At 37.8% G+C, this 12,907-nt stretch overlaps 2 protein-coding genes and 1 pseudogene across 2 annotated transcripts; 1 reads left to right on the forward strand and 2 right to left on the reverse strand.

Moving 5' to 3' along the window:
* Positions 1–825: 825 nt before the first annotated feature.
* LOC117628269 lies at positions 826–3,960 on the reverse strand (annotated as a pseudogene).
* Positions 3,961–5,030: 1,070 nt separating this feature from the next.
* On the forward strand, positions 5,031–8,606 carry LOC117627745 (2-oxoglutarate and iron-dependent oxygenase JMJD4). The gene is made up of 9 exons (XM_034359975.1): positions 5,031–5,265; positions 5,580–5,750; positions 6,099–6,261; positions 6,418–6,535; positions 6,678–6,747; positions 6,843–6,923; positions 7,202–7,258; positions 7,370–7,481; positions 7,758–8,606. The coding sequence occupies exons 1-9, from the start codon at positions 5,056–5,058 to the stop codon at positions 8,228–8,230; spliced, it is 1,455 nt and encodes a 484-aa protein (XP_034215866.1). The 5' UTR covers positions 5,031–5,055; the 3' UTR covers positions 8,231–8,606.
* An 876-nt stretch (positions 8,607–9,482) lies between these two features.
* LOC117628860 lies at positions 9,483–12,378 on the reverse strand. The gene is made up of 7 exons (XM_034361404.1): positions 11,741–12,378; positions 11,478–11,564; positions 11,170–11,388; positions 10,916–11,080; positions 10,750–10,803; positions 10,522–10,668; positions 9,483–10,040 (listed from the first exon to the last, which is right to left on the reverse strand). Exons 1-7 carry the CDS (start codon positions 12,161–12,163, stop codon positions 9,663–9,665), a joined length of 1,473 nt encoding a protein of 490 aa, XP_034217295.1. The 5' UTR covers positions 12,164–12,378; the 3' UTR covers positions 9,483–9,662.
* Positions 12,379–12,907: the final 529 nt, after the last annotated feature.

Raw genomic sequence — 12,907 nt, forward strand, 5'->3', positions numbered from 1 at the left:
CAATTGACCACCCTTGCTCCTCTGTGGATCCGTCCCTGGGGATGTGTGGTGGGGAAATGTGAGCTTCTGCTATAATTGGGGAAGCCAATCCCTCCTTATCTCTCTCCCCCCAGTCGCTGTTAATAAGAAGAAGTATTCTGTAACCATCTAGGCCCCCACCATGTGAACAATAGACAGAAGAATTCATCTATATCTTAATTAAAATAAACAAAAACAAAATCAGATATTAAAAAAACACAGTGGAGTATTTTTTGTGTAGCTCACAAATTCTCTATTTTATTTAGCAGTATCTTCCATACTTATGCAGAAAGGTGGAGAGCAAGAAAAAGATGCCCTTCTCTCTCTCTCTCTCTCTCTGTGTGTGGTGACCTTTTGCTTGTGCTCACGTGACCGCACATGCAACATTATGGACCCCATATATCATATATAAGATATGTGAGATCTGAGATCCAGTCTCTTGGTTTTTACGACATTTTTTTTTTTAAAAGCAGACATCAAAGATTCCCAGTGCATGCAGATCATGATTCATGAGGGACTTTTATAGTTTTGTATATACAGTAGGGGTAAGCTTGTAAAGTTGTAGGGTCCACTATGCATGCATGGAATTGGACATCCCACACATGACCAAAAAATTAGGCATGGTACATTTCATCTCATCTGGTGTAAAATTATATTTACTTTCAATACAAATACAAATCCAAATATTTAAATTATATGATGAACAAAATGTATACAGTAGTAAGAAAAGCATCAAGCTTAACATTTACAATTCTTCTTCTTCCCCATCAAAGATCATCTGTACAGATCAGCATCATTGGTTATAGTTCAGCTATACAGATCATCTGCAGGTGCAGCAGTTGTGGCTGAAGAAAATGGAGCTCCTCCTTCAGTGTTGTTGGTCTGTTCCGAAAATCGAAACTCGGATCCAAAACCACGAGATTGCTGTAAAGTCTGAGCAAATTGCTGGTATATCCTGATGCTTGAATCGCTCACACTTCTGCAGGCATATTTCATTGACTCCTCAAAGTGAGCTGGCTTTATCTCTTGTACCTCTTCCTCAATGCCATCCTCTTCCATGGCTTCTGGGTTCTCTCTCCTTTCTCTCTCCCTCTCAATATCCTACAAATTGGTTGAAGAGGAAACAAAAAAATGAGTATGGAATTTCTCATGTGATGCATAAAAAATTTAGAATAAAGTATCAAGCATATATGAATCCTGTTTATGCTGCAATTCGTTTCTTGTGTGTGAAGGAAACTTACAATATTTTCTATCTTACAAAACAATAACCTTTTTAAGGAGCATATGCGGCAAACAAAACTAACTCTAGCAGGAGAAAACCTCTTACCTTTTCAATGTTTTCTCTAATGGCATACTTGCAGGCACGTTGACATATCTCAGTGATATCTGCACCACTAAAACCTTGTGTATAACAGGCAAGAGCTGCAAGGTCAATATCCTTAGATAGGTCGTCCAGGCCTGAGCAATGCCGGGTCGATAATGTCTGGCCTGTTCGTTGCCCCAATGACAAAGACTGTTTTCTTTGCATTCATTCCATCCATTTCAGTTAGAAGTTGGTTCCAGACTCTATCTCCAGGCCAGGGCCACCGGCGTCTCCTACAGAATTGCCACGCTGACAGAGGGAGGGGGTTTTAGAGTTGGTTCAAGGCGAAAAGCTGTTGATTTTAAATAAAAAGAAAGAAAAAATCTGTAATACCTGAGATGAGATGCAATTGAGTCCAGCTCATCAAAGAAAAGAACACAAGGAGCAGACTGGCGAGCCTTGTCAAAGATCTCACGCACATTGCCTCACTTTCTCCAAACCACATTGTCAGCAATTCGGGTCCTTTGATGCTGATGAAGTTGGCCTAACATTCATTGGCAATTGCCTTGGCAAGAAGGGCTTTTCCACGTCCAGGTGGTCATAAAGGAGAACACCTTTAGAAGGCGACATGCCAAATTTCTCGAACTTCTCTGGATGCTCCACGGGGACAGTCTGCCAGAGGTGAAAGAATTAGTACGAAATTTTGTCCAAATAAATGATATAAAGAAAGAAAGAGATAAAACTGACTCACAAACCTCTTGAAGTTCTCTTTTGACATTCTCCAAGCCACCAATGGCATCCTATGAGACATTAGGTACCTCCACAACCTGCAAAACCAAGAAAAGAACTTGTCATTCTCAAGTACCCCAAAATATTTTCTCAGTAGCAAGTTCTAGATAACAATTGAAGCTTGGTTCTTTCAAATTTATAAAAAAAATTAAACTCACAGTTTCTCTCAAGGCTGAAGGATTTGTAGAGGCCAATGCAGTCTGGAAGTGTTCATTCGTCACAGCCATGGAATTCAACACCTCAGCATCGATCGTATAGTCTTCTAAGTCAATCACGTCCATTTTCTCCCGAATGCACTGAAAAGCAGCCTCTGAGCAGAGAGCAGCAAGATCTGCCCCAACAAAACCATGAGTGTCTTTTCCAACTCTTTCAAGATCAACCAAGTGTAACAGAACACCAACTAAGCATCAGAAACTGTTGCCGCAGTAAAACACAAAACTATGTGATATGAAAAGCCAGTGAAAAAATCTTACATCAGCTGCAAGTTTCATCTTCTTTGTATGGATTCTCAAAACTTCCGATCTTCCAACTTCATCTGGAACACCGATGTCAATCTCTCTATCGAATCTACCGAATCTCCTCAGAGTAGGATCAATGCTGTTTGCCTTATTCGTAGCTCCCATGACAATAACACGTGCACGAGACTTAAGGCCATCCATTAAAGTAAGAAGTTGAGATACCATACGCTTTTCCACTTCACCATGGGTCTTTTCCCTCTTTGGAGCAATAGAATCTATCTCATCAATAAAAATGATTGAGGGTGCATTCTTTTTGGCTTCCTCGAATGCCTTCGTCAAGTTGCTTTCACTCTCACCAGCCATCTTTGACATGATTTCAGGTCCATTAATCAAAAAGAAGAATGCACCAGTCTCATTAGCTACAGCCCTTGCAATCAGAGTTTTGCCAGTCCCGGGTGGCCCATAAAGCAAAATGCCTTTAGGGGGTTTCACTCCAATTGATTTGAAGAGCTGTCTGTGGATGTCTAAGAGGAAGTTCTACCAGCTCACGTATTTGAGCCATTTGCTTCCTAACACCTCCAGCATCATCATAGCACACCTCATCTAATCTTTCCTCATCTTCGCGCTTGATATAGGTTCTCCGTCACAGAAAATCTCAGTATCTGGTGCAACAATGGAGTACTCAAAAGGGTTTGTCTCCATGACCTTGAACTCAACACTTCTCATCATACCCCCAACCAGGAAAAGGTCAGCTTTCCTCACAGGCCGGTATGCATCTGCGAAGTATGCTGCAAAACCAGTAAGAATGTTAATAGACATGCACAGAAGCACAAAGCTTAATTGCAACAAAAGATTTTTGTATGACACAATCAACAAAGGATTAAATTTGAAAGAGAAAACTCACGCTTCAAATATGCATCAAACAAGTTTCCAGTCACTCCTTCAATTGTATCATCAATTGGAAGGATGTGAACCTGGTTTCCATTCTTGACATCAGGGCTGTGATGAATCGACACAAGATCATACAAACCCTAAGATTAGCTCGCACAACTTTGTTCATTCTGATCTTCGGTTGCTCGCATTCGTCATCAGCAAGAACAATACAAACTGTCTCTTCGTTTTTTCCCCTGTATAGGCCCAAAAATTAAGTGACATTTAAATTCCAGGCATTTAGAGATTGAAATTACTGGCATTTACTCTATTAAAAATATAGGAGAGCAAAATTACCTTAATTAAAACAATGTCTCCACAAATAAGCTAAAGCTTTTCCATTGTAGCAGGGTGCAAGGAAACCACAGAGTTATCATCATTGACAGCTTCATCTACAACAAGTCGATTCGGAGACTTCTTGCGTTCTGAAATTGTGGAAAAATCCTTCTTTACTTTTCCTGTTTTGGTCACAAATACTTTAATTACTCTTGCAGACATAGAATTAATATGATCCATATTTTGACAACAATTAAGTACATTCTGAACCATCATATAAAAGCTCGGCTAACAAGAACAATCATCAATTTGCATACAAATACTCCAATTATCTCATTCACAACTAGAATCCCGAAATACAAGAAATTACTGTGGCAAAAAAAGAGAAGCTACTCTTTTGGTTAAAATTTTCGAGAAATCTCAAACGCAACAACCAACATAGCACATATACAGAGCCCAGAAAACTTCTAAACTCTCTTCACTTTGTGATTAAAGTTTTAGCAGAAAACCCCCCCACCCCCACCCCCACATGTGCGTATACGCACACGATTAAGCTTGAAAAATCATATCTTTGTCACTGAAAATTTAAAAAGAAAATGATTTAAGAGTCCACTTTAAGCCTTAAATTGTCTGTACTTAGTACAGACAATTAAAGTTTTCCTCTTCCAGTTGGAGAGGTAGAAAACAAATGTTATCCAACTTGTTCTTATTTGGAGGCGTTGAACCATTTTGTCTTATTTAAACTTAGCTTATTTTAGAAACCTAAATACTAATACTTTCACAGGAAACAAACATACACTACAAAAAAAAGTGACCACTATCACCATTATTTGGTGACATTTAGTGACTAATATGAGACTGAGATTGATCATGAGCAGATAATCTCGGAGCCGCCATTGTCGTTGCTTGTAGTTTGCTTTCTTGTGCTTTTCTTCGTCAACCAAAGGTTTTGTGAGTTTCAAATATCGTTGAAGAGAATGAGAGAGAAGTTGAGTAGAAAGAGCTAGAAGAAAGAAAAGCCTATTCAGTTTAGGGTTAGGAGATTTTATTCGGGTTACGTGCGGGTAAAGATATATCTCTGCCCACGTGGCCCGAGATGCAAGCGGCCACGTCGGCTGTTCACTTTGGGCTTTTGGACAACATTTTTATTGGGTCCAACATGCCCCAATAAAAGTACTTTGGGCCCGACCCGGCCCAGCGTAAGCCTTCTTCCCCCAATCAATAGGGCGCGCACAGAAACAGAACGTTCGGTGAAGTTTGCCTAAGCTGAGAGAAGAAGATATGGGTATCAAAATTGGCGGGCAAATTGAGAAGGTGAATGGGAAAGAGCTCAGTTACGATGAGTTTGTGGAGAGGTACATGGAGAAAAACCAGCCTGTGGTGCTCACAGGTCTAATGGACGATTGGAGGGCTTGCAGAGACTGGGTCAATGACAATGGCCAGCCCAATCTTCAATTTTTCGCTACCCATTTTGGGAAATCCAAAGTTCAGGTACTTAATTTCTGGCACAAAGTTGAAGTTTTTACTCTTTTTTCTTTGGTTGGTTACACTGGGAGCTTCAGCATGAAGCTGATTTCAATGAAGTATATTAGAGGAATTAATCATAATTAAGAAGATTGACAATGGTTATTAGATATTAGCTAACCTACTACCCTTTACTTTTGGTTTGTTTTGTTTTCTGTGGGGTTGGAGTTGAATAAATGGTTTAAAGGTTCAGGCTTTTGATGTTTGATCTATATATGACCATGCTAGTCTGGGTTTGCTCTCTACCTTTTAAAGATGATGTGACATTTTGCTACTTTTAGGTTGCGGATTGTGGTACTAGAGAATTCACAGATCAGAAGAGGTTGGAAATGACTGTTGCAGAATTTGTTGAGCAATGGCTTGGGGACCCCATGCAGGAGCATGGCAATGCTTCAAGTCATTCAGCTATGAGCAAGATGTCGCTATATTTGAAGGACTGGCATTTTGTAAAGGTACAAGTTAGAATCCACTCTTTATTGATAGGGAGTTATAACTATGGGCAGTTGAGGAGTTAGTTGTGGCATTTTAATGCTAAGTTACTTGTTGCTTTCTTCGTCTTTGCTACTGTCTGCTTCAGGTGTATGTGGAATTTGAGTCTCTATTTTTTTTAGTTTATTTACTTGCTCAAAAAAACAAAAACAAAAAAACAAAACAAAACAAGATGTATGTTCAGGACATGTCAGCTTTGATAGTCTGTCACTTTGCCCATATCATTGTGTCTAGTCTATGTTTAATATGTGAAAATTTTCCAGCTCAGTCGCCTCACTTGTTCTATCGTCCTATTGTATTCTGATTTCCAGGAGTACCCAGAATATGAAGCATACACAACTCCGGTGTTCTTTTGTGATGATTGGCTCAACATATATCTTGACAATTATCATATGCATAATGATCCCAACATTTACTCAGAAAATAACGAAATAAGTTGCTCTGATTATCGTTTTGTTTACATGGGAGCAAAAGGTTCGAGCATATTTGTGATAGACGCATTCTCTTTTTTGTTAATCATAGATGTCATCTAAGTCAATTTCTTTAACAGAGATTTAGCTTCCCCGATTTAGCTTCCCCTTTCTTTAGTTTAACCCACATGGAACTACCTAACATTTCATCTTTATGCAGGCACCTGGACTCCTTTTCATGCTGATGTTTTTAGGTCATATAGCTGGTCGGCCAATGTGTGCGGCAAAAAATGGTGGCTTTTCCTGTCTCCTTCTCAAAGTCATCTTGTGTTTGACAGGCATGGTTACAGTTTCTCGCACTAATAATAATCAGAGAGATCTATGTTGGTACATTTGATTTGTTCATTGGTTTGATAAAAAGAGTGCCATATTTCTCTTCTTATACAACTTTCTCTCTGCCCTCTTCCCCCACCCTCTCAGGAATATGAAAAGCTGTGTATATAATATCTTTGATGAAGTTAATGAAACTAAGATTTCTGGGTTTGTAGAGGTAAATCATCAATCTTCAATTTTTTTCGTCAATTCTTTTTATCTTTATTTTGCTACTTTCCTTGTGTTTGAAATTTATATTCTTCTCTTGAGCAGACTATCTGGTTGGAGTGCACTCAAGAGCAAAATGAGATTATCTTTGTGCCTAGCGGATGGTATCATCAAGTTCATAATTTGGTATGTCTTCTATTTCTTCAAGTTTTTTTCATGCTTGGATTTTTCGATACATAAAATAAAAGTCTGAAAGCATGTGATTGATTTTAGAAAGGCTGTCCAAGTAAACCACTCTCTATGTGAAGTTGAACATTTCCTATATGTAAAATAAGAAGAAAAAAAAAAAAAAACTAACAGCAGTACTTGATTATATACTAGAACAAAATAAAAATATCTTATCCTTTTTCTTCTTGGCCTGGAATGAAAACTTATCATCTTATTTGTGTTCATAATGCTTTCAGGAAGATACAATTTCAATAAACCACAACTGGTTCAATGCTTATAATCTCCGTTGGGTGGTAAGAGGAACATTACTGCCAAGTACCTCATGTATTAAAACTCTAGCATTCCATGAAACATTGATGAAGCCAATGTTCTAGTGGAACTAACATTTATCTCATTAATTGTAGTGGGATTTGCTCTTGAGGGACTACAACGAGGCTAAGGAGTACATAGAAGACATCAAGGATGTATGTGATGACTTTGAAGGTCTCTGCCAACGCAACCTTGCCGCTAATACAGGTAGTGTATAAAGTTTTGGAGAATGCTTAAATTCAGTACTTTAATGTCACAGTATCCTAATCTTCTAAAAAGCGGGCATACATTAACCTACGCTTGTTTAGATTTCCTAAGTGGCTAAGCCAGGGACTTGTTCATAATCATAACTACTGAATTATTAGCTGAATTCGGCCATTGTCAACTCAAGCACCTGAAAGAGGAAGATGGATCTTTTTTTTAGAGGAAACAAAATGAATGAAAAATCCTATGCTGCATACTAATTCTCTCTTTTTAATACAGGCATGAACTTCAATGATTTCTTAATCTTCCTAGCACGGTTGTCCTTAGCCAACTATATCCAACTTCATTATCTCTCTAGAAAGAATGGAAATCACACCTGGAATTTATCCCCAATAGCTCAGCATTTGACTTTCAACCTTGCATCTATTCAGAAAATTGCGTTGAATATAAAATCTGTAGAAGATTTGACAGGAAGTCATGGATTTCATTTGGATTTTCGGGAAACCTTAAAGGATCCCAATTTCTTTAAACTGTGTACAATTTTGGGAAAAACATATGGGATGGTACACATGCAACAGAACTGGAATTCTGCAACAAAGAATGCTTGGATAGATGATATGAGGGACTTGGACGTCATAGGAACTTGTAGTTCTCAAGTCTGCAATCCTGAAGATCTTATTAAATTTATAGAACTTGCTGTTGCAGAATTCATGGGCGTTCGAATAGCAGAAGATGTTTCCCGTCTAAAGTGAACAATGATTAACAAGCTCACTAGAATGATACTCTGCTACAAAATGTCCATGGTGAACTACTGGTTCTCAATATATTTTGAAGGTGCATCTTGACCCATCTTTGTGGTGGCCAAACGCCAAGATTATAAATCTCCTGAAGCACTGCGCATTTGGCTTCTGAGATCCTAATACCAACCATGGTGGTTGCAGCCCTGTGCCTAGTATTTGCCTTTGAAGTTGGCTGATTCTTATTGTCTCAATGAATTTTGAACAACTCTGCCGAGTCGGTGAATCCACTTTGTATCATTCTAAATATTAGATAAACAATTAATTCTTCATTCTCCTTTTACCTTTGTATAAATTTTCTATTTAATGATATTTGATATTTATTTATTTATTTATGATTAAGCAGTTCACAGCTTGCTTTTAATTTGAATATTGCATTATATTTGAGTGATGTTTAAATATGGAAAAAAAAAAAAGAAGAAGAAGAAAGCGGGACATTCTTTTAACGCGTTTCATGATTCATCTGTCCCCGGAATCAATGTGGACCTGCGAAAGTAAAACAAACCAAAAGGAAATGTCTCATTTTTCTTCTGGTTTCTTTGCTTTCAAGCGAAGCGTCTTTTAGTGCTTTTCCTTGGTCATCATTGACAGAACTGTTCTGCAATACGCCTACAGCTCTGCTTTTAGTTTAAGGCGCATAAAATTTTATGCTTTGTCCCCCGTTTCTCTGTTTTCCCTACTTTACCACAAATACATGCTGAAGTGATATAAGGCATTTTCTAGAAAACTGAACACCTGATTCAAATGGGTAGACTCTGTGGTCATCAACAATTAAAAAGGACAAAATGTGCTGCCAGGAGCAAAAGCTTGGCTGGAAGTGCAGATTTCAACTATTTAAATACAATTTGGGGTTGACGACTCTACGTTAATATCAACATTTTCTTTTCAACAAATATTTATTATATATTGTGGAAACTGAGATTCTTGTATTTACTTGAAGATTTAGAAAACTGGGTTAGAAGGGAGGATATGTCTATGATATTATAAAGTCAGAAAAGGGTTGAGAGTACTTAAAGTGGTTATGTGTGCTGGATTCTTTTAAATTTTGTGTCCTTGTTGCTCCCCACATGCTTGGCCTTAAAATAAGGATGCTTGGCCACTAAAATATCATGCATTTTGCTTTGCTTCAGACCAAGAAAGTTTTCAACTTCTAAAGCTGTATGGGTTTTCCAAACCACAACACTTTCTCTGTCCTCAAATTTACATGGTCCCAGTGAGAGGGTGCTAAACGTTTTGAATATAACACACTTTTTTTTTTTTTAATATATGAGGACTGTAAAATACAACAAAACCCTTGTTATGGCCTACAAAGAAAAAATAATAAATACCTCAAAATGAAAAAAAATAAAAATCAAGACAGGTTGCTTTCTGTACTATGCTGTTATATTCATGGACACCTTACATTTCTTCCAGGGCCTCCATAGTAAAAGTAAGTCCCCCAGACATTGTTTCTTCCTTGTCTTATGTCATAACAATTTGGACGATCAGCCAGGAGGTGAAGATTTGTGAGAGGAAGTAGGTTATTATCCCAATCAACTACTTGCAAATTTCTGAAGTAAGATGCTTTTCCAAATCCAGCTTCTGCAAATTGGCCACTCCCCATTTGTGTAGATGTGTGGTATCCCATTGATCTACTATTTACAATTTCTCCTCCAAATTGCACCATGCTTGCATGGCTCCTCAGGTGACTAAACAAGAATGCAGGCCAATATCCAACTAGTAGGCCATTACCAAATTCTAGCCACCAGTGACCGTGCTTTGGATCCTGCAATATCATAATTACATGTTGGTAACTTTGTTCGATCAATCTGGTTGTAATCCATTAGGTTATTTGTCTTGCTTTGTCTTTTGACTGCATAATGATGAGTTTTTGTCCCTTACATGATGGGTTTTATTTTACTGTCTTATTATCTGGTTCTGCAGATTATATCTAGAAGTAAAAAGTATTCACACAATCATTCATGCAAGTGAAAGGGAAAAAAAAAACAATAAATAAAATAATAGAAATGCCCTATTATGAAGTAAAGAAGCAAAGTTTAACCTTGGGGAAGTGAAAGAATATTATTAATCTTTAAATATAAAAATAAGGGGAATAGCAGATTTTTCTTTTTTTGGTTGTGACCAACGAAAACAAACTACCTTAAACCTCAAGACAGCAAACTGAATTCTCATGATATTGATTTGATTTAAATTTGTCTTTTTTGGCTTTGAATATAAATCATTTGAATTTTGACCAAAACTCTCACCTTCCAAACCATCAAGCCAATGTCAAATTGTCTGCTACCATAAGAAGACCTTGGAGATATTGCTGCTCCAATAGCAATCTTGTTATTAGTTTGGACAAAGCCAGAGCAAAGCAAGTTGTAGCATCCAGTGGCTTGATATGCATCTGTCTGTATATTATAAGCATCAAATTAGCACCTCTTTCATTTTATAGGCAGAAGAGAAAAACAAGGATTCTAATAAAAACTTACTGTCCAGTATGTAAAGAATCTAGGGTAGTTGTCTCCATATAACTCTGGGCTAACCTGAAGAAAGAAAGAGAGAAAAAAAAAAAAACATTGCTTTTAAAATTTGAGAAGAAAAAAAACTTGGGAAATTTAATTTGTGTAAGACAAATCTGAAATCTGAGAGACATGCCTGCCATCCAGCTTCAATGGTATTCAGATCATGGCCAAATGAACCAGAGATTACCCAAATCTGTGACAAGCTAAATTCATATTGATCAGTCACACGTGGAGCCCATACATTTATGCTGGCCTTTGCTCCATAGTATTGATCTCCATTTACAAACACAACTGCATGCTGTCAAATATCCAAACAAAAATAAAAATATTTAGTCAATGACAGTTTGACTATTACCAGTTTTAAATTTTGTGATGAAAAACACTAACCTCATGGCCACTGCCTGATGAGTCTCTCCTCACACTTCTTCTTGGTTTTCTTCCAAATCTTCTGATGGAGCTTGCTCTTAAAATGTCTTTATCTGCTGTCCTCCTGATTGGAACAGTTCCTTGTGGACAGGATTCACCAGAATCTGACCACAGTTGATAACTGTCTCCCACTATATCTGTGTTGTTATGGCCTTTGTCTTTGGGCCTCTCTGGTTCATCCTGTAGAACCATGTTCCTTAATTATAAATAAACTTATTGCACATTAACTTTCCAAACTTGAAAAAGGGTAGATAGTTCATGGAAATTACCAATGGCTTCTGTCCTTTAAGCTCAGGATGGTCAAAAGCTGGTTGAAGATGAGATAAAACACAGTCTATCACATCACCATCAGGGCTCTGCAGACAGAAATAAACAGCAATCAAAGCCATTAAATATGCTGGGTTGAAATTTCATGAGGACAATTATTGATCGATTCGAAAAAATGAAAAACAAAAACAGAAAAAAGAAGACAAGAAGAAGATGAACTTTTGCAGCATATAGAAGTTCACTATCAAAGACAAAAGGAAAATGCCTGGATAGTCTTGACTGCCGGCTTGTTGATCTTCTTTAAATATGATTGGACAACCCTCAACTTGTTCAACTCTGAACCTGGCCGAAAAGTCTGATTGGCCGGCGAGAGGCGGCGGCCGGAATCTGAGACAATTGGGTGTGACAATGCAGGGGTGAAGAGAGAAGAAACAACAAGAAATAAAAGAACAAGAAGCATGGGAACGAATGAGAAAGTGTTGGTGTGGATGTGGCAAGGAGGAAGAGCCAGTTTAGAAGAATGTTTTAATGGAGTAGGTTTCTGTTTTGGTACAACAACAGCAACAGTTTGTGTTTGTATGCATTGTTGTTGTCTTCTTGTTGTGTGCTGAATTGCATAACAACATGAGGAGGGTGTGTTGTTTTCATTCTTCTGTTTTGTCCATGGACCTGAATAATCTCCCTTCATGTCCTTACAAAACACAAGCAACCATCAAAGATGAAGTCTGCCAAGCCAGCCAAGTTAATCACTTTGATTCACTGCCTCACCATTTCCAACATATAAACAACTCTCCTCTCTCTCTCTCTCTCTCTCTCTCTCTCTCTCACACACACACACACACACTCTCAAGGAGAGAGATTCTTGGGGCTTGGTTTTGTTTTTCTGACACCTAAGAAAATTAGAGGCATGAGCATATTAAAATAGACTTGGATTGGTGGGGCTTGGTACTTCCCAAGTTTAAGTCTTTAGAGGGTTGTGGTCAAAATGGTTTTAAATTCTTTTCATAAAGAGAGAGAAAGAGAGACAGAGAAGTGGGTGCTTCAAGTTTCAGGTTAATTAATTTAGAAATTAACAGCTTAAGCCAAGCCAAGTATCTCTAAAAATTAACAGCTTCTGGATTCTCTTCCTTCTTCTTTTTTGGCTGAAAGAATCTTTTGTTTTCAGCTCATTCCATTTTGGCCCTTGCAACATCTTTCCAGTCTCATTATTTCCCTTCCTCTAATGGATCTATGTTCTGGAGATTTAATAAATAAAATGATATCATATTGCTGTCACCAGTTACCACTAGGAAGTGGAACAGTTGTAGTGCACAACCTCACATTATAATTTGTAATGGACCATCCATCCATATGTATATTTCATCATTTCAAATGGACCATGAAAATAAATAAATAAATTCCCAATTCCCACTTCCCAAGTGGGTAAAATCTT

This window comes from Prunus dulcis, chromosome 5, assembly GCF_902201215.1.
Source record: "Prunus dulcis chromosome 5, ALMONDv2, whole genome shotgun sequence".
Classification (NCBI taxonomy): Eukaryota; Viridiplantae; Streptophyta; class Magnoliopsida; order Rosales; family Rosaceae; genus Prunus; species Prunus dulcis.